The sequence below is a fragment of the Stigmatopora nigra genome, chromosome 7, assembly GCF_051989575.1.
Source record: "Stigmatopora nigra isolate UIUO_SnigA chromosome 7, RoL_Snig_1.1, whole genome shotgun sequence".
NCBI classification, from domain to species: Eukaryota; Metazoa; Chordata; class Actinopteri; order Syngnathiformes; family Syngnathidae; genus Stigmatopora; species Stigmatopora nigra.
Window position 1 is genome coordinate 10,860,614 of NC_135514.1, and position 23,676 is coordinate 10,884,289.

The 23,676-nt window shown below is 41.7% G+C and overlaps 2 protein-coding genes across 2 annotated transcripts; one reads left to right on the plus strand and one right to left on the minus strand.

The window, feature by feature from the left end:
• The first annotated feature begins 1,016 nt into the window (after window positions 1–1,016).
• Window positions 1,017–10,806, plus strand: pianp (PILR alpha associated neural protein). The gene is made up of 6 exons (XM_077720078.1): window positions 1,017–1,479; window positions 1,562–1,709; window positions 2,320–2,581; window positions 2,921–2,999; window positions 7,657–7,797; window positions 8,523–10,806. The coding sequence occupies exons 1-6, from the start codon at window positions 1,469–1,471 to the stop codon at window positions 8,542–8,544; spliced, it is 663 nt and encodes a 220-aa protein (XP_077576204.1). The 5' UTR covers window positions 1,017–1,468; the 3' UTR covers window positions 8,545–10,806.
• Window positions 10,807–12,977: 2,171 nt separating this feature from the next.
• Window positions 12,978–22,683, minus strand: cops7a (COP9 constitutive photomorphogenic homolog subunit 7A). Its single transcript, XM_077720074.1, has 8 exons — window positions 22,546–22,683; window positions 18,869–18,991; window positions 17,160–17,235; window positions 16,460–16,548; window positions 15,216–15,418; window positions 15,050–15,155; window positions 14,404–14,573; window positions 12,978–13,455 (listed from the first exon to the last, which is right to left on the minus strand). The coding sequence occupies exons 2-8, from the start codon at window positions 18,989–18,991 to the stop codon at window positions 13,416–13,418; spliced, it is 807 nt and encodes a 268-aa protein (XP_077576200.1). The 5' UTR covers window positions 22,546–22,683; the 3' UTR covers window positions 12,978–13,415.
• Window positions 22,684–23,676: the final 993 nt, after the last annotated feature.

Below are 23,676 nucleotides of genomic sequence, written 5' to 3' on the forward strand. Positions count from 1 at the left end.
TAACCATATCAAATGTAATGACTTTAATTTTTTTCTAAATAAAAAATCTCATTTGTAAATCCCAGCATTTTTGCATATTACAAATATATCTGACAAGTATGATCATAAGAATTTATGATCATTCTTTCATTACGTCAAACGCTAACCTATTTCTGACTTTGGTGACCTTTGACCTCAGTAAAATCAAACTTTTTCTCACATTACAACCATATCTTAAAAGCTACTATTCGCTTCATTCTTTTCCTGCCAATGACTTAAGCACCCCAGTCATTCAGACCCATTGACATATAGTCATCAAATATCAAGTTCATTTCAAGACTATGGATCGAGTAAGCCACACCCATTTCAGGCCTTCATAAATATCAATACTAACCACAACCAATATTTGACTGCCATTGACAACTAATGATTCCCCAGTCCAAATGATTTGGACGTCTATCACCGTGAATGGCATGAGAAAATAACCTGAGCCTTATCGCTGCCAGTGCACAGCCCATTATCTCCACACTCCATCACAATTTGACACTGGGGACACGCGGTGTAAATCTAGCCTGCACCCGCATTTGTATGCAATTGTTCCTACTGTAAATATTGCTGGCAATAAAACCCCAAATTTGCATATGGCCCTCTTTTCAAAAAGCGCCTCTTGTCCCCCCCAAAAAAATCAGCAGCTTATCCCGCCACCCCTAAAACAGTGTGACCTATGTAAATGAATGGAAATTCAATTACAGCTTTTTCTATCTCTCCTTGCTTTATATTTGCCTCTAAAACGTCCTTGTTGTTATGATTGAATTTTTTTGGAGGGTGGGGGGGTGTCAACCCCCTGAATCAAGAAAATGAGATATCATAAACGTGAAATATTTCTTTGCCACGTCGAAATCAAGCTTTTTTTTTTATACGAGGCTCTTTAAAAAAAAAAACAATTAGCATTTAAATCTTTCTGAAAGTCTCTCTCTACATGTCTCGGTCGCTACGGCAACCAATGCTTTTCTCTTGCTTTCTCTCTCTCTCTTTTGCTCGTCTGTGTATCTCCTCTTTTCTCTCCGTCTCATTCCCCCTCTCCACTCGCCAGAGGTAGGCAGCGAAATGCGTCGGGGGCGCTTGAGTGACATTTGACAGGCATTTTACGCAATCGAGTACTCGCTAGAAGTTGGCCGAAAGTGTCACCGGAAAAGTATCGGGCGAGCGGGTGACGTGGCTAATGATGATTTATGGGCTCGGCGGTCAGCGCGCGCAACCGCCGCGGACTAACGGTGCGTACTTTGGAGCGCGTGCTGCATAATTGAGCGTTAAAACTTGGCCCGCGGGAAGGTGTATATTTAGAAATAGATTAAGAGCGGGATTTTTGCCAATCCTACACAGAAGGAACCTCTGGACCCTCCCTCTTTGTTTTTCCTCTCTTTGCCCCTCTCGTCTCATCTTCCAGAGATGATCGGCACGCCGGAGTGTCAGTGAACGCAGCGTAGCGATGGAGAGATGGTAAAGAAAAAAAAACGAGAGTTTGAGAGAAGGGGGGGACGCGGGTAACTTGTCTCTCACTCTTAATCTCCCTCTTCTCTAGCTCCATCGCTCCTGTCGCACGACTGACCGCCCTCGTCTCCCTGGCGCTGGTCGCCCTGGTGACGCAGCCCTCCACCTGTCACCGTGACGACCGGGGCGAGGACGAGCGGGCGGACGCCCTTCCGGTCCCGCTAGCCGTCACCACCCAGGTAGGCACGCGCTGGTCTTTCTACGGGTACGATCGTCTCGAGCGAAAATAACGCTAATTGAAGCTAAGACAACATGGGTGGTCAAACTCGAGGGACTAGGGCCAGATGTGGACCAGCACGTCGTTTTGTGCGGCCCGCCAAAGTCAATCACAGGCATCGACTCCTTATGTTTTGGTGAAAAAAATTACATTTCAGTAGTTTACAAGGACAGATGGTCAAAGGGGTGCTGGAGCCTATCCCAGCTAACTAACGACAGACACCAGGTGAGGGACGGCCGGAATTGGTTGCTAGCCAATCGCATGACACAATGAGACACACAACTAACTATTCATCATTCGGAATGTTTTTGGGATGTGGGAGTACCCGGAGTAAACCCACATGGGCATGGCAAGAAGAAACGCAAAAGCCACCAGGGATCGAACTGCTAACCACTCGCCCACCTGACTGGCATATATGCAAAACAAGAAAATAATGTGTCCCCTTGCGTATTTCAATGACTTCATAAAAACGAATCTAATTTCAAGCACTATGTCCCATTTCTGCAGTATTTGTTGCTGCAAATCTCAGACTACCTTACAAAACGACTAAAAGGCCACCTCCCTCCACCCAGGTGACACCCACCCCTCTCTGGGCAGTGGTCTGGGGCCCCACCCAGGGTCTGGAGGATGAGACCTATCACGTCCTCTCCAGCCAGGAAACGGAGCACCTACGCCAACAGGGGAGCCAGCCCGAAGCCGACACCCCGGTGGCCTCCGAGGCCTGGCCGAACCCCGACGCCGCCACGACTCGCCAAGAGGGGGCGCGTTCGGAATCGTGGGATCGAGATGGCGTGCGGGACGAGGGAGCGGCGGCGGAAGCTGACTTTGAGGAAGGTGGGTTCCCTATAAAAAAAATAAAAATAAAAAAAACGAGGTGCCGCATTGCCAGGGGTGCTCCTGGGAATTAACTGTCAAGCGCACCCCCGCCCTAGCGAGCGCAGTCAACTGCGTCTGGAAAGCCTCATAAAGTTGGCATGGCTGGCGGCGTGGAGACACACTCGCGGGACGGCTGTTTTAGTCGGAGGCGGGTGTCTTTGCGCACATCCAATTTCATGTTCAGTTGCCCTCATTGATTTCTTCTTTTGTTCTTGGCACAATTATACACGGTCACGCCTCTGAAAATAGTAACTGGCTACATGTGTGTGTGTGTGGGTATGTGTGGGTATGTTACAGTGGACCCTCAGTTCTACGTCACCGTGACCATCTCTTCGCTGCTCATCGTCACGGCCGTCATTATCACAGCCAAACTCTGGTAGGAACTTTGTCTTAATATTAGAAATGATGATTAACCTTTTCAAGGGACAGTGCTTTCTAGAGGGAACATCTATTGTAAAGTTATCTATGGTGAGGGACAAGCTAATCTATTGAAAAGTTACAGATGATGTGTTGTGCTAGTTGGGTGGAACATTGAAAATGAAAACAGCTATAAATGATCTGACAGGAAAAACTATGACATCATAATGAATACATTTGATTCTGATGAGTTACATGAAGTACTTCACCATACACACAGTACAACTTCACTTGTTAGTGATTCTTTTAACATAAAAATGTGAAAATCCACGCTGAAACTTGTTATAATAAGGGAGACCCTATTTCGATTAACTGGTCTAAAACCCGCGATATTCGAGGGATTACTGTAGTCCAGAAAAGAAGTATAGTACCAAACGATTTACAAGATATTTTATTGTCTGAGTACAAATTGCCCAGGGCCTTGGGCACCAATTAAACACGATAACTAAGACTGTTGCACACAAATACGACAGTATAATACGGCAACACAAATTCCCATCAATGCTCTAAACCAGTTAGCATAGCGACAACCATTGGATTCACTCAACTCAAGTCAAAGTTAGCTTTTGAAAATTGCTTTTGTTTGGAGGAAGCTGGCCTGGAGCCGGTCCAACCACAACGAAAGCCACACGAGCTCAGGAGTGAAAGGTCCAAGCACTTTTCCATCCTTTCTCGGACTCTAATGAACTCCACAGCTGACCTTGTTTCCACTGTGGCTCCTCACTTTCCACGCCGGAGGGAGGCTGAGGACTTAAGACGCGAGCCGACCCGCCGTCGGCGTGTGAATTTTAGCGCTTGCTAATCCACACGGACTTTTTCACAAGAAAAACGGATGTAGGCGTCTTTACTTTCTTTCTTGGCCATTGACGTCCAACCCAATTTAATTGGCACTTCTGTTTCCTCCAATGGATATTTTGACTATTCACTACAGCACAGGTGTCCAACCTATGGCACGGGGTCCGAACCCAGCCCCCCCACGTCATGTTTCTTGAAAAAAAATCACATTTGGATTGACATCTTGAGGATTACTGAAATGAAATATCTACACACTTGTAAGGATAACTTCTTTAAAGATTTGCTTTCCAATGTGAAGAATGCTCATCTTCTCGCTGCCAATACAAGGAATGGGCGTGGCTTAGTATATACTGACTAGCCCGAGAGTGGCCATTAGCGGGAAATGGGGGACTCCTGGAGATGATATAGTGGAGCACTTCCACGCTTTGCTGATCAGACCAATAATGTCAAGGTGATTTGACCGCCGGGTTTTCTCCGCCAGTTTTCCCACGTCTTTCTCCGTCAAGGTTTTTTTTTTTTTGGTTGTTTTATGTAGCTTATTTACACGTTGGATCTCCGCCTCCTTACTCCCAATCGTATTTTCCAACTGGGCGCCCAGAAGAACGAACGTCATTGATTCCACATTGTGTCGGCTTTCTCAGACTTGAGCTGGGATTTCGGAAGCCTGCTTCGTTATCCTCCCACTTTTGCCTCGGCAGGGATTTTCTTTCTTGATCTGGATAGCCGTGTCTTTCCAGCAATTCTTTCCTTGGGCTTGGTGGCTTTGTGTCTTCATTGTAATTGTCGCTGGCGCGCTGGAACGCCGTCTTTTTTGCATCTTATCTCCAACGCCAGTCTTTTTTTTTTTGCGTCCCGGTGTGGCTTGCAGTTTAATCCTTCCGTTTCCTGAGAGCGACTACACGATTAAAATTTTTCAGTTTTTTTCAACCAACTGTTGCTTCTAGAATTGTCTTCAGCAATGACCTGATTCAAACTGGGGACGAGGCAGCGCATGGTCGCTCTGCCACCATTTCTGTGTGGCGTGATAGACGGTTTGGCTCTCGAGTGTCATAAATGTGTAAATAACGCCATGTGTTGGAGTACAGATGGACTCGTATGATAGCGTATTGTGGAAAGTGGATAGCATCCAATTCATTTTTCTTGCATATGGACTCCAAATTGTTTTTTTCTGGGTGTGAAAATCACAAGTGTGATGGCGTTAACCTTAACGGAAGGCGAGGACAGGCGTTGCTAAGGTTGGATAAGGACATAGACGACCCAAGAAAAATAAAAGCCAGTTGTGGTTGTACCCTTAAATAAATGGAACAAATACCAAATTTTTTAACATACTAGCCCCCTCTGTGTGTAAGACGCACCCTTAAATTGCTTTAAAATCGTTGAATCTTACAATTTCTCGCGTATAAGCCCCCCCTGATTCACAATTTTCACCTTTATATTCATGGTTTTAATAGGGAGTACAAAAGTGTTACTTTGAAGGGGAAACCTTAAGAATAAATCATTGCACGTGGTATTTCTGAGATACTGTATAAATTGAAAAGATTCCTTAAGGGTGTTGCCTGCACATAGACATATTCAAAAGGTAAGTCATGTGAGCAGTACAACCAGGAAGGGTGTCCGTAGCGGTCGAGTTAGGTAAAATGGCGGAGTACAAATAACTGAGTTATTTCCACGTTATTTTTTCTCTATTTTGAAATAAATGACCATATGTTATGGCGTTTTTTACGTATAATGTCTTATTTATGCGCGTATAAGCCGTACCCTCAGTTCAATTATTTTTTTCAGCGACAAATATGGAGTATATGCGAGAAAATACAGGATTTTAATGTCTAATAGACCACAAGCTACTGTAAAAAGAAATACTAGAATAGTATTAACTTGGTGGCCCAAAAAAAGATAAGGCTGGTTTGGAATTACATTTGAAGAGAGGGCAGACATCAATTGGTGTTGGAAATCGAGAACAGACAGGACCATAAAACCTATTTGGGAATGGTCGCTGTGATAACTAAGGGGTTGTGATTGGTTCGTAAAAAACAATTTGAAGGAATTTGCTGCCCTGCTAAGCGGAATCAGATGAAGAAAAGCTCAAATGAGTGCAAATCTTGACATATTTCAACAAGGACAAAACCACAGACCAAGATATCAAATCGATTTCCACACAAAGACCGCTCGAGTGTAGACTAAATTACGTTAGCATTGACAATTCCAAAGATTGGCATTTGCATTGAAAATATCAAGCCAACCAGAAAACAAAAAAACATCCAAAATCAATTCTACGAAGAACAACAACATCAAAACGGAAGATGATTTGTTTTTAGTCGCCACAGTTTTCTGACATCTTTAATCTCAGCATGTCAGGATCTATCGATACATCAATAACAAACAAGAAAGCCAAAGCCCAACTCATATTTTTGATGGACACTATCGCAAAAAAAAAAAAACCCTAAGAATCCATCTCCTCGTAGCAACATTTCGTCAAATCCCGGCGAGACTATCGAGACGTGTTTGCTGTTTTTTTTGCGGGTGAGAGGGCGCTTCATTTGTGCTGGCTGACTCGTTTGAGGACGACGTGTACTATTCTTGTCCATTTAAAGACAATTTGTGACACGTTGCTCTCTGGTGAGCACGTTGCGCCATTTTACTGCCTAACTAGCATAGCGAGGCAAACCTCAGATGTCGTAGCCCGTCGTGAATTGCGCAGGTGTTGAGACAGCTGCCACTTTGAGTGCATACACCCGTGTTTTTGCTCCAAGCAGAAGGTACAGTAACTTTTTAGGCTTTCATATCTTTTATTCATGAGGTTTAGGTCTAATACGGTGACAATTTTGTTTGTTTCTCTTTTGTCAGGCTTTGGGTTTTTCTAAATCCAGCCAACATGTTTTGATTCTCTGGTGGTTCCATTATTTTTTTTACTTGGCTCTTTTAAAATCGTTTAGTTTAATTGCTTTAGTGCAACTGATGGTGATAAACGATAACTCCCAATCGTTTACACATGAATTAAATGATTAATTGTGTCAAAGAGTATTCAAAATTAAATACTAAGATCATAACTATTGGAATTGTATAATAAAAAATGAGTTTTATCACTGTTTGCCTCTGCATAGTTGAAACCAAGGACTGTCAAAATGCAATGGACTCAATGGAAACAGTGGTTGACAACTTTTCATTGGCATTCACGTCTTGTGTAAATCCGATATGTCCACAATTTGTACTAAAAAAAGAGTCAGCAAACCTTTTCCATCCTCTACGTCCATTCCCTTCGCCTTAATACACCCCAGCCCCAATCGTGTTGCCGCCTCCCCCTCTCCCTTCCCACGGACATTGTTTTAATGAGTCCAACGAGGGCCTCTAATCCTCTCTCGCATTGGCGGCGTTAATGCATTTGCCGAAGTCCGAACGACTGCGCCGTTTCTGCCGCTTTCCCCCGGGATCTTTCTGCACTCGTCCTCGTCCAGCGGTCACGGCCCGCTGTGTCTTTTTCTGACCCACTAAACGCTTTGGGAAACACAGAGGACAAACTCAATCCTAATCTGATTCGTTTAGTTGTCGGATTTAATTTCCGTTCAAAATTGGGTTACTTCGCATCGATTCCATTCGCAACAGCCCTCCAGAGCACGTAATGCTACTTACAAGCAGGTAGCATAAGTATCGGTAGAGATGCTCTTTATATTATTTTACCCAACCAATCAATGGATGGGACGTCTAGTACCATCAATGGCGGCCATTTTAAGTGACCTTGTTATGGCCCAAAAAATAATCTAGCCTGCAAACTTGCATGAAGAAACCTATGGCGCTCATTTTCTGTCATCCTTCTACGTCCCCAGTTACGATCGCAGCTGTTCCCGGCATCCGCCCCCGCTTTCCCGCGGCGTGGCCCCGCCCCTCTCCCGCACTCTACCGTGCGCCCTGGCTTCCGAGGAGAGTCGGCAGACGCTGCGGAGTGCCTCCTTCGCCGACCGCGAGAGGTAACGACGTGTCCTCCTGTCATTCAAATTCGGCGCTCACAGAGCCGTCTTAATGACACACTCTGGGGCTCCCCAAAAAAACAAAAAAAAAACAAGGCACCCCAACTTGGCCACCACACACTGAAAGCTGCTTTTCTTCTGGGGTATTTAGAGTTAATCTCCATAAGGATAATTATAGCACAGCACTTGCCTTTTTTTAGTCGGTTATGATAGGCTCCTTCCTTTCTCCAGTTTTTGGGCCTCTACCTCCACATTAGTGGAAAACAGGATTGGTTCTCACAACTTTTACAGAATTTAAGGGGGAGGGGGCGCATCTGGCTCCAGTTTTTTTAACTAGCTCTACAATGCCTTGTGTGTCTTATGTCTGTCTTGCTACTGCAGCCAAGTAATTTCCCCGAATACGGGATGAAATAAAGTTCTGGCCTATAAGAGGCCTGGTTTTAAGGTGTTTTAAGGGGAAACATAGTTGGGTCAGAGGAAAGAATAATAAACGTAAAAAGAATTTACTTGTCTGTAGGGGTCTGCAAAATACAAAAATTTCGATTTTTCTAATTATTTACACACCTTTTCTCTACTGTAAAAGATAATGGTTGCAATTCTGATACATTTCAATACTAATATTGTACAACATTGAAGTAACAACAAGCGTGACAAGCCACCCCCTCCTCCCCTCCAAGGACAGACTTCTGTTGATGTTTTCTAACAGACTTTCTTGTCTTTCTCAGAATCCCGGTTGTAAACCTCTGAAGTGGCTCTTTTCCATATGGCCAATACCGACGAACATACCCTCCAGATTTTTCTTCCCACCCCCTCGGCCCCCTACCCAACCCTTGCCAGCAGCAGGATTTTTCCCTATCTCACTCACCCCAACTGTGAAATCCATCGAGGGACCGCAGGTATTCAAACTCCCCGGCTTCCCCGAGGTCTTAATCCTAAACTCATCACGCCCGACTCTCTCTTTTTCCCCCCCTGCGCGCCGGGCGTAAATTTCCTCCGCGTGGCTGTCACGGCCCCCCGAGCGGCGCCGACCCGCCGTGACGAATTCGCAAACAAAGACTTTAACAAGCGTGCGGCCTTCCTCCATCCCTCCCACCCGCCCGAGACCTTGCCATCCCTCACCGTCGAAAAGAGATGTTCGCGGTTGTTGTGGCGCAAAATTTCCGTTTTCTAGTCCGTGAACGGAGTGTGTCGAACAAACGCTCTCTTTTTTGTCGTTTGACTTTTATTTTTAGATGGCCGTTCTAACTGTGATCGCAAGGTATGACATATTGCATGTAGATGATTACCAATGTGTTTGGTTTTTATTACAGTGATGCCTTGAGGTACGAGTAAACTGACTTGAGATATGTGTGAGGTATAAGTTGTTTTTTGGCCGTTTTTTATCGCTTTTTTTTGTGTGACCAAAAACAAAATCTTTGGCACTTTCCAGTGAAAAACTGATTAGGCATCTATGGCTGTTAATGAGTGTGTTTTTCTTTTAATAAATCTTTTGGTAACTTGCATAGCACAATTTGTGAATTGCATGCTTTAACATGGGTGGACAATAGATGAGTAAAATACAAAAAGAATTGTTAACATAACTGCAGTTTAGGGACTTCTTTGTTCATTTGAACGAATGTATTAGATTGCCACCTGCTGGCCAGGATGAGTACAACAGCAGAAACTACAAAAATAAGTGCTCTAACTGTTTTTACATTATATACATTGTTTTTTTCAGATGATGGGTGTTACAATTAATCAATATATCAATTTGTTAAGCATAATATAATCGAACTCAATTAGAAAGAAAAACCTCAATATGACAATGTCAAGGTTTTGCCTTCTAATTGAGTTCGATTCAATTATGCTAAACTAATTTGCATATTGGTTCCCCCAACAAAATGGTAATTCAAACGTGTTAAAAATGTTAAAGAATGGAGGACATAGTGGGACTTTTGCTGGAAATAATACTGCTTGCCCCACAATTCAAATGGATTGGACGTCTATTGCCTTCAATAGTTAAAATAAATCGAGAATTTTTATAGGTTTTTCCGTTCATTTCAATTGAAATACCTGATTTGACATATGTCTGTTTGTGGAACTAATTCAACTCATACCTCAAGGCACAACCATATTGATTACAACATTTTAAGTGGCAAAGGACAATGTGTCTATCAAGAAGCCCATAAAAATTTTTCTTTAATACCGACAGATTTAAAGAAAATTTAAAATTAAAAATTCTGGGTGGCCAAACTAAATAATTTGCTGACTTTTATTTAAAAATAAAAAATAAACTAAAATGTATAGGAACAAATACATTTAGTGAGAAATTTTAAAAAGGGGGAGTGGTCATACACTATATTAGCAGGCCACATATCCTATCTCAGGGGACCAAATCTGGGCCCCGAGTCTCGAGTTTGACACCCTTGATGGAATCCATTCCGATACCCATACATAGACGGGCTATTTCACAAAGCTGCAGCTAACGGGGAATATGTTTAACATGTCACGGTTCAACAACAACAAAAAAGCTTTGGGGGAGAGGAATGCTAATTTTTAGTGTGTGTTTGACTAGGTTTTCATGTCGATCTGTTTTTTTTTTTTTTACAGTTTTTATCTGCCATTCCCTGCGGCTCACACTACGTGCAAAATAGCACAAACCCTTATTTCCCAGAAATATTCAGCACACAAACAGACTTTAGTGCTGCCAAAACGACCCAAGGATTTTTTTTTTTTCGTTTTGGACGACGCATGACAGAGACAGATTCAAAGCCCAGGCATCTCTTTTTCTGACAAGAATGGCATTGTGGAAATATTCATCTGCGTTTCACGTTTATGGAGGGAGCCGCCTAGCCACGTGCACATGTAATATTCATAAATGTCTATTTTATCTGTGATGGGCTTGTGACGTCGCAATAACGGCGTTGATCTTGCACAGATGAAACTTGGTTAAAGCACTTTTCCTGGACGTCATTTCGAGGTTGGGCTGGCGCTTAATGGAATAAATCTTTATCGGATACAAATCTGCAATCTTATTTTCGCTGAATCCCTTTTTCAAGTTTTATGGCTACTCATTGGAATGCGGTTTTTATCTCAACACACTCAAGTGCTTAAATTAAATATTAATTGGGTCGAATGTTGTCGATTTTTCTTTCTTTTTAAGATACATATTTTAAATATTTAGTTTTTTTATTTAAATTTGGATATGTATTTTGAATCTGTAATAATTGGGTTTAATTTAAAATGTATTCAACATTTCTTAAAATAGCCAAATTGGTTAAATAGTGTAAATATTTTTAAAATTAAATCCAATTTGAAAGATTTCAGTAATTCCAAAATGTTAGATATTTATATCTTTTTTAAAATTAAATTCCTCGTGTATTAAAATCCATTAAAATAGCTGAAATACATATAATGGAAATCAATTTTCATGTGAATATTTATAGATTCAGATTACATAAGCAGCTCGGAATATGAATAAATGAATGTATATATATATTCTGATCCTGCCTGCCTTTCAATTCCTGTCGGCGCGGAATTAAATTCCCCCAACTCGAAGCACGTGTCCATCACGAAGAGGCGTCCGCTTATCACGACACCCCGTATGGATTTCACTAGACTTTTCGTTCAGATTAGCGAGAAGCTGTGTGAGCATTTCCCCCGTGCGTCGTTCTTTGCGCGAGCGTCGATAACATCAAGAGTGCGCCTGAGGGGAAGTGCCACGCAAACGTATGGAGAAATCAAGCATCACCCGGTCGAAATATTTCACCGATCCCCGTAATCAATCTGTCTGGCTGGCTGGCTGGCTGTGGAGCCATCGTTCATAATGGCCTCATCTTTAAAATAAATAACTAGTCAAAGGCGCGACTCGCCTGTCACAAGATGAGATGGCACCTTTCGGCGAGGAAAACGCTCTCCAAGGGGACGTACACTTGTCAGAATTCAAGCCTGGTGGTGGGGGGGGCAGTGAGTTTGATGACAGTGAGTGAAATTAACAGCGCTATTTATAAACAGGGACAAGGACGAGATGAAAGGTAGCATTGTGTGGGATTATTTTGTTCTTGCCGTTTTGGACAGCTAATTGCTTTTTTTTCTTCTTCTTCTTAATACCAATTTACAGCATACTCTCCTGCCTATAATGTTATTGCTATCATGGCTTAGTCAGACACTGATTAATTCAGGGGTGTACACACAACAGGCTTGCAGCAAATGAGGAATATGGCTATCAGAATAAGCTTGAGTTCCACCTATGTTGTTGCATTTCTCACTTTTAACAGTAGACAGAGCTGGTTACTTAAATAAAGTCAAACCGCTACTTACAAATGCCTCTAGCTATGAAGGTTTCAGGTTACAAAATGTTTTCATATGCAAATGAGTGACTCAAGATACGAAAAAAATCCAAGTTACGAAATTCACCAAAAAGTAAATGCATTCCCTTATCCGTTATTTGATTTTGAATTACCCTAAATCAATTAAAAACCATACAAATACAATGTGGTACATATTTTCACACACACGGTACACGTAAAAGTCTAAGATGTACTACAAAGTGGACGGCTTTCGGCTCTAGTAGAACGGGCTCTTATAATCATCTCTCATTTTTGTTTTTCCTCACATCTTTCATACGAAATTGGGACACTTTGACCAATTTTAAAAGGTTTAGTTGGTATTTGTGTCAGGGCCATGGTAAGAATTAGAGAATATACATATAAAGTACACCTCGACTTACGAAATTTTCGTAAGTAGAGGTACGACTGTAGTGCGAATTTAGCCAAGATAAAAAAAAATGAAACCAATGTGGGAAACAATTAATTCCTTAATTAATCCACAGTTAAAGACATCCTATCTATTTTAAAAAAGATGGCATTGATTTTTAAAGATTTTTTTTTACACCTAATAATAAATGTTGCTTGGAAATATTTTAACTGTCTTTGAGAAAGGCAATTTTTAAGAGTTTTTATAGTTTTTAAGGTTTCAATATCTTAAATAGCATTCTGTCCAAAAAGAGGAGAAACAATAATGGCCTTTAAATAAAACTCCCCTGCCTGTGATACACATCCATCCGTCTTAAGGGAGCGGCCCTAATTAACGGCTTGACCTCCTAACGACGCCACCCCTATGCGAATTAACATTTAGCGGGCGACACCCTCCGGAGTTGCCTTCCGCAGCTGGAGTATTAAAAGATGCCACAGCGAGATGAATAAGATCTCTCCAGGACGAGAGCCTGGACTCTTTTCATTTTATTTCCCAAATAATTTGTACTCCAAATGTTGTTGATACATATCTCAACTCAGCAGCGGAGGGAAGCCAAAAGGGAGCACGTTAAAAGCAATGACGACACAGGCAAACATCAGATAAGCTCCCGCTCGGGGACCGAAAAGCAATTGGCCGTCCGTTCTGGTTCGCTCTCTTCAAAACGCCGACGAGGCCGCAAATCCGTCAAGGTGAGGTTAAGTAACGAAGAAGTGGGGGCAAAAAACAAATAAATCAACACAAAAAAAACGAAGCGTCCCGTGAAGCGTCCCGTCAGAGTGTCAGTCGGTGAAGGTGCGTCATTCCCCCCCCCTACGCTTCCCAACGTTTTTGTCCCACAACCAGTCCGGTGAGAGTTTGGATCACTCTTGTCCTTTGTCACTTCTTCAGTTGGACTTGGACCAGATCTTGCCGCTGCCGCGCAGCCTGACAAGTAAAGAATGTCAAGGGTTATTTCCAGTTGGTCGTCTGTGCGTTGGCAAATGTTAGGGCTGCCACAACTATATATATATATTTTTTGCCAACTGATAAGAGTCTTCTATAAATCATGCTGAGCACTGTTATGTTGTTCTCCTTGATTTATGGTCATGGCAAATTCTCCAAGTGAAAATGTCAATGAGGTTTGTGATTGGCTACGTGTTCACCAAGTCAGACCGCCGCACAAGTAGAAAAAAAATAGTAGAAGCGCATTCGAATTGTTTCCCCACACGACACAAGTGAAATCCTTTGGCAAGCACGCCATTGGTCGCATTTGGGGAGCACGCCATTGGTCGAAACCAGAATGGATTGTCATCATAGGTTTTAATTCTAAGTATTGAGGTTAAGCTATCATTAATTGGAGTTTGCAAATATTGAGACAGGGTCGTGAGAGTCACAAAGTCTAGTGGGTAAAGGTAAAAATAATAATAATAATAATAATAATTAAAAAAAAATGAAAAGTTTACAAGTCCCCATCTCACAAATGTTTACAGTACGCGAGGTGGATCGACTGACATTTTACAACCTGGGACAGATGTGCATTTGGGAGACGGTAATGGAGTCAGAGCAGAACAACCCTGACGGCCACTTATAGCGGCAGCTGGCTTTTTAGTGTTGACTGAAAATAAATAAATAAATAAATACGTAAGTGAATTGCACCAACAGTGGCTCTCGGCTGAATTAACTTTGCTCTCTGCGAGAACATTGGACTAATGGCTTTTATTTAATGTTGAAGGAGACACTTAGCCGTGTTGTCGTTATTACTCGCCAAAGTATATGGAAAACGTGTGTTGCCTAAAGTGCTCTTTAAAAAAAAAAATGGGGGGGCCCAATGTAGAAATTCCATGCTACTGTTCTAGATAAACACAAGTAAATGGATGAAATAATAGCACTCACCCTTTCACCTTAGAACTTTTTTTCCCTGGTTGTCGTGGTTCCTGAGAGGAGGCGGGGTCTCGCGGTTCGGCCGGCTGGTCCGCATCCTGATTGGAGGCTGCTCCGGCGGGGGCGGGGCCTGATGACGGCGAGGCGGCGCTAGCCTTCAGAGTTTTTTGAAGGTTGGACACCTGACGAAAGCCAATCGTTTAGTCACTTGAATTGAATTTGATTGGCTTAAATAGCACCTACATTGTTATGTCCAAAACCCACTCCCTGGAAATACTGGCTTTTGTTGGATAGGAAATTCAGTTTTCTATTTTTTTTCCCAAACACAATGCTTTCTGCTTGGTTGGACATGAGGTCTTCCCCTTTCAAATGAAAAATACGCCATGGCTGGTGTTCCCTTTCTACACGAGTTCATTGTGCGGCAAGCGAAGAAGAAATTTCATGGAAGCTGCTTTTGAGAAATGACTTTCATAAAACCAGGGAAGATGGACCCGCAACATAAGTGTAAACATGACAACCGGGGGGCAATGATGAGGAGCAAAAACTACCCAGTCGAGATTTCCGTCCTAAATATCAGGAGTCGCCTTAGGCAGAAAGGGAAGGCTGCTGTAAAAGTCACACTGACAAATAGCGGAGAACTCCAAATGTCGAAACTGACCTCTGTTTCCACTTGAACTTTGACTTTCAGCTGGCTCTCCCGGTATTGATTGGCCCGGGAGACCTGCTCTTCGATACTGCACAGCACTGCCTCGCAACCCGTGCACCTAAAAGGAGGGTAGGAGGTCACAATTGATGCCTTTGAGGTTGACGCGCCCGTTACTCACCACTCCTGCAGCGTTTTGACGATGGTGGGCAGCTCATTGGGCCCCAGGTCGCGACCCACACTGCAGTCCACCTCCACTTGCTGATTGCGCTGGTCCAGTTTCCCCTGGATGATGTCGCAATACACGGCCTCGATCAGGAGGTCCTCCAGCTCGCGTACGTTCTTCAGCTCCAGCTGCTGCAGGAGCAACGAGTACGGCAAGCACTGAAAGGGAGCAAACGGAGCGCGGCGCCCGCTTTTAAACAGCTGTGGCAACTTCACTGGAAAATGGAACGTTTGCTTAAATGTCGGGGGAAGACGGGAACAATCTGTCGGGCAATTAGAGGTTCCGCACGGTGACATTAAACACAGCGACGCCGGGGAAAGAACGACTGCAGAGTAAGGAGAAAGGCCCCCGGCCCGACCGGCTACTGACATATTACAACAATCTGATAAATGCCACTTGCTAATGAACTCATAAACTACCATTGACAGGGACAGGCGTCCTATCCATACATTCTAAATGTCTTTCCAACATTTGACTTTTGGAAATTGAGAAGATGCCGAAATGGTGTGGTCCATTCTTAGAGCAATTCTGGTTTGTACAACACTGTCAATGGCAGCCTAGGCGTTTATTAGATTACTAGATTAAACTTTATTCTACCCGTATTCAGGAAATCCATGGCTTTACACCAACATCCACAAGATGCTATGGTAAAGCTAACGCTAACAACAGTTTATTAAGCATTACAGTGATTTTAAGGAGGCGGCTGTCAAGGTAAGGTGGATTTTAATATTTCTTTCTATTGACCTGGTTTTGAAGTTCACGTTTCCCGTGGTTTTAAACTGACAGTGAACACACCACACTTATTGGCTGCATTTCAATGAGAAGGTCACAACTCGGCATATTGATATTATTAATTTGGTTAGTAAAGGGCTTTTGGTCAATCAAAATTGTATTTAACATACGACATTAAAATGAGGCCACCCACCCACAACATGTGTATTTATCATAAAGTCAATGGACTTTGGGTAGTTGTCTTAATACTCAGATTACCTCGCTAGTGCTTAATTAACAGTAGAATTTCTCAGAAGGAAAGGTGAAAATGACTCATGCTTCTAAAAGGGAAGGCGGAAAAAAAATCCCGCTGATGGGTTGAAAACAACATGCGATGGCACACGTGTCTTGATGATAACGAGACAATCTGGCTCGACTGATGACAGCTCATCTGTTTGCTGAAAACACCCACAAAGGAGAGCTGGTACCTTGAGGTTGGAGGCCAAGCTGATGATTGACAGATGGCGAAGTTTGTTCCTCTGAGCGGGTGTCAGCTCTGGCAGGGATGCCGCTCGATCTAAAGAACGACAATTGGTCATAACGAGTCACTTATTCTAATGAGCCTGAACAAAAAAATGAGCCTTTCTGTGTGGTAAATGAAAACCTAAAGCCAAAACATGATTTTCTTTTTATGTTTTGCCGATGGCGATCAAATATGGACCACTAAAAATAATGAAAATAATGCAATAAATAAATAACAAATGGTATTTTCTGTATTAAAGGACTCCCTGCTGGTACCTCCTCAATAAAATGCTGTTACCATCATTAGTTTCGACATAAAACGAGTTGGGAAATCTCTCATTGAGATGAAAGTAAAATAATGACAAATTATTCCAAGCGAGTGTGGTCAAGAAGATTAAAAAAAAAAAAAATCAGAAACATTGGAAACGCTTCTATGTTTCTTTAATTCTTATTTTTGATATGTGAAAACACTAATGAGTCAGTCAGAGAAAGTGCGGCAATTTGTTTGTGAAGCACCTGCCCGCATTGCCTTCATGTTTTTTTTAATACCTTGGAGTCAACACGGCTGCCTCGCGGCGACAAAATACAGCTTGTAATAAAAGAGTCAGCTGCGAGGAACACGCTCGCGCGCTTTCGCTAACAGCCTCTTCGCATGCGACACCGTACCTTTGTAGTCGCAGTAGGTTCCGTAAGCAAACAGGTTGAGGAGCTGGTACATCGGGGCATGAGGGCCATTCTCCATCTGGCCAGAAGGAAATCAACAAGACAGTCATTACAAAACTGCCTACGAAAAATTACACCTTTCAATAAATATGTAAGAAAATGTCATAAAGAGTTTATTGGCATATATAGAAAGACCGGGTGACCAAACGTCCGGGGGACCAAACGTCCGGGGGACCAAACGTCCGGGGGACCAAACGTCCGGGGGACCAAACGTCCGGGGGACCAAACGTCCGGGGGACCAAATGTCCGGCCAGGGCATATATAAAAATATATAAGAAAACGACTTGTATTGGATTTGATATTTTCCACTTCTAGAAGACCTGTCTTGTTCAGACCGTCAAGATGGAGCCTTATTTCAATCAGATAAACACCACACACAATATTGGTCAGCAATATGACTGGTCTAAGAGATTAGATGAGTATCATCATCAATGGAAGTCAATGTGTTAATATACACACTCAGTTAAAGAAAATTTGTTCAATCATGCTGTGTTGACTTGTTACAGATGATCATTTTTGGGGTAAATTATTCTCTGTTAATGCAGCAAGAGTTGTCCTTCACAGTAAAAAAAGAAATAAAAAGATAAGCACGTGAAGCAGCTAATCGTGTGACTGACTTCATCTGTCTTAATCAAATTGACCAATGAAAAGCAAGGACACATCGCATGTGTGTCGTTGTTCATTTTTGGAGCTTAAAAGAGACATTTTGGCTCTTTATATTAATCTCACCATTGTCTCAACCTAAATGCATACACGCAGCAGAAGCGAAATGATGGCGAACAAGCAGCCGTGGAATTTTCCAATAAATTCTGCTGAAAGTAAACAAGTATATTAGCAAATTAACCGCTCGGATGCACAAAATGAATATGAATATTAGATCAGAATGAGTGTGCAGACCAGAGCGCATTTAACTGCAAATATTAGCGAGTGAACCATTTCACCTTTATCAGGCATGCTTGACGAGTTACACCCACACCTTCTAATGAGATTCAACGCAACTGCAGTATTAGAAATTGCCTTTCTAAAAAAAAACAGTTAATGGGTGTCATTAGTCTTTGTAAAATGATGTTCAGCTTTGACTGATTACAACTATTTACAACTAGTCTTGTACATTCACTTGGAGGTACTTCTTTGCGTCTTTTTGACATTCAAAATCAAATTTTTAACAATTATTTTAATTTTTGTTACATGCATATGATTATTTTAAGATCTGGAAAAAAAACCTATAAATAACATGCATGTTTTCACACAAAGTTGCATATTCATCAATATTTTCTTATGTTACAACCTTATTATTAACATAAACACTGTTTCTAACAGCTATACAAATTTAAGCCACCTTAACTGATGTTAAACGATCATGTTTCAGTGCCATTGACAGAGACCAGTCCATTTTTACTGGGAATAGTGACTTATTTCAAAATTTAACAGAAAAAAATACTTTTCCTTTCTCTCTATTTATATAAACTCATTCACTGCCATTGATAGCAAAAGGCATTGAACCCAATGGAACTGGGATACCAAGCATTGAATGGTCATGCTTCAGCGCTCTTGACCGAGTCAATCGTTCAATCGCCGCCAGCCCTTCCCAGTTCAAATGATTGGACGTCAGTCAATGGGCAAGGGTCACTGAACCCAGCGGCGAAGTTTACCTCTCTCACGTTGGGCAGCTCCAAAATGTCAGAAAAGACATATAGGCCGGGAGTCTCCAGCAGTGAGCTGACAGCTTGGGACAGCGCCGGTCCGGACAGTGTGAGGAGATGTTCCACCTCCATCTACAAAAGACAAGACAACCAGATGGGTAGTTAAGGGCACTTTTCATGGGGTCGGCCGTCTGACAGCTGCCACGCGTAAGAGGAATAACACAGTTATAATCTATTGTGCTGCGTCACGATGGCGCACGACTCCGTGGAGGGCCACAGAAAAGACTTTTGGGGACTCCCTTTGCTTTATAAATGGTGACTGGAAGTACAAGCCGCATGTGGGCATCACAAAAGTGCCCTTCACAAGCAGCTTCAGATGTTTGCAGTTTAGTGAAAGTAGAAAATAAAGGATAAAAGCAGTAAAAATATTTTATTTTTTATTTAATTTATTATTTTTAAAAGGGGAAATGGAGAATATTCTCTGAACATTGAAGATTCATCTCCTGACATTTGACTTATCGTATTTTCTTGTGTATGAGCCGCATTTATTTCTTTAATTTTATTCATAGATGTAAAAAACATGTTATGTTTATCTTTTCTCTATTTTGAAATAAAAGACAATTCGGCCAAATTGTCTTGCATTGTGTCTAATTTGTGCACATATAAGCCATACGATCAATTTAATAATGATTTTTTAGCGACAAATATGGCGTGTTTTTGATAAAATACGGTAAATTAATTTATGGTCTATGGGCATGATTTACTTGTGTCTTAATGTCTTGTTTAATCTGATCCCGCGACGTGCTAATCCGTAACAACAATAAAGTGACACCATTTCCCGCGGTCAAACTCCATTTTACAAGAAAAAAATGGGAAAAAATGAATAACTAATGAAGAGGAAAAGAGGGCTGATAGTTTCAGTCAACTTGTCAAATTAAAAGTGAGAGAACAAAGTGGCATCCAGTGCTATTGACTTGGATCAGCTATTTTAAGAGCTTCCTCCCAGAGTGCACTTGGTGGCCCACTTGGGACATCTCAGGCTAGCGATACACGATACAATTATTCAGCTTGCGTCACACCGCTTTCACCACTGCGGGCTACATCTTAAAATTAATGCCGCGGAGAGATGTTTGGAAGAGGGAGGGCGAGTGGTTCTTCTTCATCCTGTGCTGACACTTATTAATAGGAATTTGCATGTTATCATGGAAAACGGACGCATTATTTGGCAGCTCGCGCTCACAGCTGGCGCCCCACCTGAGCGCGACCGCCGCGACAAAGCGTATTCCCGCCTGGCATTTCCGACAAATGAGCTGGCGGGCGTCGCGGCCAATACAACCTACGCTGATTTTTAAAAAAACTAACATTATATTACGCTTAATGAATGAGGGCCATTGAGCTCAGTTTCTATTTGATGGATTTCCCGCCCCGGGGCTGACGTGGCGTCAATCGGCGCTAAAGTGCGGCTGACGGATTGGCCGAGGTGTTGCAGATGTTTCCTTAGAGACAGAAATCAACAAAGAATGATATTAATGTCTGCAGCGTGTGTGGTTTTACATGTTGGGAAAATGAGACGCCTTGGCTCGCCACCATTGCGAAAGACGGAGGTGATAAAAATAAATTACTTAGTCGTGAACTAATAGCTGATTTCTCAGACTATTACTTGCTGTTTTTTCATTGTTTGGCTGGGGGTGCAACTTATATACCCGAGTGAGTCGTGAATTATTAAATTGTAGGAATCATGCATATCTAGCAGACCAACAGGCTTACATTGACTTCTACAATTTCACATGAATGCAGTAATGCCTTGACATACGAGTGCCCCGACATACAACAAAGAATTTGAGATAAGAGTAAAATTTCGAGCAAATTTTTAATTTGAGATACGAGTAAAATTTTGAGATACGAGCGTACGAGACAACAAGATGCATTCATTTTAGTATTAAACATCAAAATGACTAGTTATTTGTTACTATGTTAATAGATGGTGAATTTGAACCAATAAAAATGTTTTTCCTTTTTAATATTCTGTTTTATTTATAGAGGGTGAGAACGAATTACTTTGTATTTAGTTTCTATGGGAAACATTAATTTAAGATACGAGTAAATCGACATACGAGCTCGTTCCCGGAACACATTAAGTTCGTATCTCAAGATATTACTGTAATATCTACCTTAGTCTTATTTACTTTATTAGGAGTATTGAACAGAATGAACAAAAACAAAGGTTTACAGTCTAGTCGATCTAGCCTGGAGAGCTACAACTTTCGAACACAAATTCACCACGCTGCACTCACTTTAATAAGAAAAAAAAGTCTTCTGGCTAATAAGAAGTGATGACTTTGAAGATCACCGCTAGCCATTTTTACTGGAATTAAACGCTGCCTCTAGAGCGCTTGTAATGTAATGACTTTTGTAGCGTATTTGCCAGATGTAAACAAGAACTAGGCATTCTGCTGATGAGCGGTAATTTAAAAAAAAAGACCCTCTGATGTTTATTAGGATCAAGGAAAAACATGCTAATTACAATACAGGGAACGCCCGGAGATTTGCGAATCAACGAATCGTGACATTTAACATGAGACTTCACAAAACTGATAGCGTCATTTTCCTTTTTATCCTGACAGTGGTGCTTGGAGCGCAGTATTTTAAGTTGTTGATAAAAATAAATAAAAAAAACTCAAAAGGTGAATCAATCAAAATACAGAGTAGCATTTATTATGGACCGTATTTTCAGCAGTATAATGTGCAACTAAAGGATTTTATTAAAAGCCATCAGCCTTACATAGGCATCAATATTGGTTAATCCTGTGAAATTTTCTTTAGCATATCTCCATTTAGTTGATTTACAACACCACTCTTAACCACTACTACTGCAGCTCCCTCTAGTGGATGTAGAACATAATCCCCTCCGACTACCACATTTTATAATATGTTGCGCCTTATATAGGGCAGAAAATACGGTAATAAAGACAAAATTGTGATAAAATGCTATTGGAAAGTAATTACTGACACAAATTTAAAAATATAAGCTTATCTGTTAAATTTCATTATACAATGGTAAAACATTTTGGAGGACATTTTACTCTAAAATTTATTGAGTAGGTTCATTGTGACTACATTTGATAGGGTATCCATGTTAAAATGGGTTATGGAATTGGACTATTATATCTCAACATACATCAAATTTTGTAATCTTTTTGCACACTACCAATGAACCAGAAACACAATTACAGTATTTAACATGAACACATTAGACATTAGGTGAAAACGCCGCATTAGCCATTCATCACTGCATATGACCCTTATTCGTGTAAATCAAATGGTGGAATATCAAAATAATAAACAACACAGTGTCCGTTGAATTACACTCACGACAAAAAGTATTTAACGCTTTCGAATTTAAGTGCAAGTAAAGAACAAATGTGAACGTAAAAACACAAAACCATAAAAACAGCAACAATTAGTCAATACGATGACCATCTGTGTTGTTAATTAAATAAGGTACGGCATGTCATGCTAGGCATATTAGCATCCATAACGCTCAAGAAGTGCTAGGCGACGTTTCTTGTTTGTATTTTAACAGATAAGAATCAACAAACAGTTGTCATGTGTGAAACAAATTTTAAAAACAGCTACGCCATCTAAGTCGCCAAAAAGCTATTAAAAACAATAAGGCTGATTGTTACCTTGCGGTGTTGGCTTCAAGAGGATTAGCCTTCCCGGTGGATAGTTCACTTCCGCCTCACTCACGCACGACAACACGAAAACGTGCTTTGTGATTGGACAATCGGTGGGGGCAATTCAACGTGTGGCTTACGTCACCATGAAGCAATGAAAACAGCGGCACCTAGAGGCAATTCAATGTAAAAGGGCAGCTATTCAATGAAATGTTGTTAAAAAACCAAAATTGCAGTTTAAATTATGAAAAACCCTTAAGTTAAAGTGTCGAAAATAATAAAAAGAGTTAATAACATGACATATTTACTGTATTGGTTAATTATGAAGAGGAACTTTTGTTATTTTGTTTCTGCACCAAATGTGTGGAGTATTTATAACAAAATGGCTTCTATAACTAATAAACATATTCTGCAGAAACAGTGACCTTGGTTTAAGTTGACAAGTCCTTGCTGTAGACAGCATGAAGTCTCCCAGCCAATGAAATGAGGCGGTAGCAGAACACCTGTGTCGGTCAGCGGGGTTCCTCCTAAACAGAAAGGTCACAGTTTATTTATTTATTTTGCGTATAGCCGCAGCCTTGCCATGAAACACATCAAATGAAATTAAATGAAAGTGAAGAAAGCAAATATGTGTTGGCCCATTGTTCTGTTGGAACACAAATGTGAGTGTGGCACAAAAATCTAACCCCCTACTGTGCAAAACAAGTGATGCTAATGTACGCACGGCTTGTGTAGTCAGTGATAGATCAAGCTGACAGCGCCTGGTGTTAGTTTTAAACGAGCGAGGGTCCTCAAAGAGTCTGTTGGCCCTGCAGGGGGAAATATTTCACAATTATGGACTTTTTCTTCTTCTCCCCGCTCCATTACATGAACCTCTCTAGACGCGGAGGCGCTTCATCTTCTTTTTTTTATTGTTTTTATAGCCAATTATAGGTGTCCGAGAGCACGCCGGCGCTGAAATAAAAGCCGGAATAATCAGCAAGGGAATGAAATGGACTCGCGGCTTGTAGAAGGAAAGATTGGGCTTGTGTAAAGGAGTGTTTAGCCTGCCAGGAAGAGGAAGATGTCGGTGAAGATGGGGGCCAAAGAGGCTAGTCGGTCCCGGGGAGCCTGATTAAATGCTGGCGCGTCGCAGCGAGG

Excerpts from the sequence above, each read along its gene's own strand:
- cops7a (XM_077720074.1), bottom strand. The coding sequence starts at position 18,991 with ATGGAGGTGGAACATCTCCTCACACTGTCCGGACCGGCGCTGTCCCAA. Across the intron at positions 14,574-15,049 it reads AAGTTCAAGTGGAAACAGAG|GTGTCCAACCTTCAAAAAAC; the intron begins GTCAGTTTCGAC and ends GGCTTTCGTCAG. Across the intron at positions 13,456-14,403 it reads AAAAGTTCTAAGGTGAAAGG|GCTGCGCGGCAGCGGCAAGA; the intron begins GTGAGTGCTATT and ends TTTACTTGTCAG.
- pianp (XM_077720078.1), top strand. Across the intron at positions 2,582-2,920 it reads GGAAGCTGACTTTGAGGAAG|TGGACCCTCAGTTCTACGTC; the intron begins GTGGGTTCCCTA and ends GGTATGTTACAG. Across the intron at positions 3,000-7,656 it reads ATTATCACAGCCAAACTCTG|TTACGATCGCAGCTGTTCCC; the intron begins GTAGGAACTTTG and ends CTACGTCCCCAG.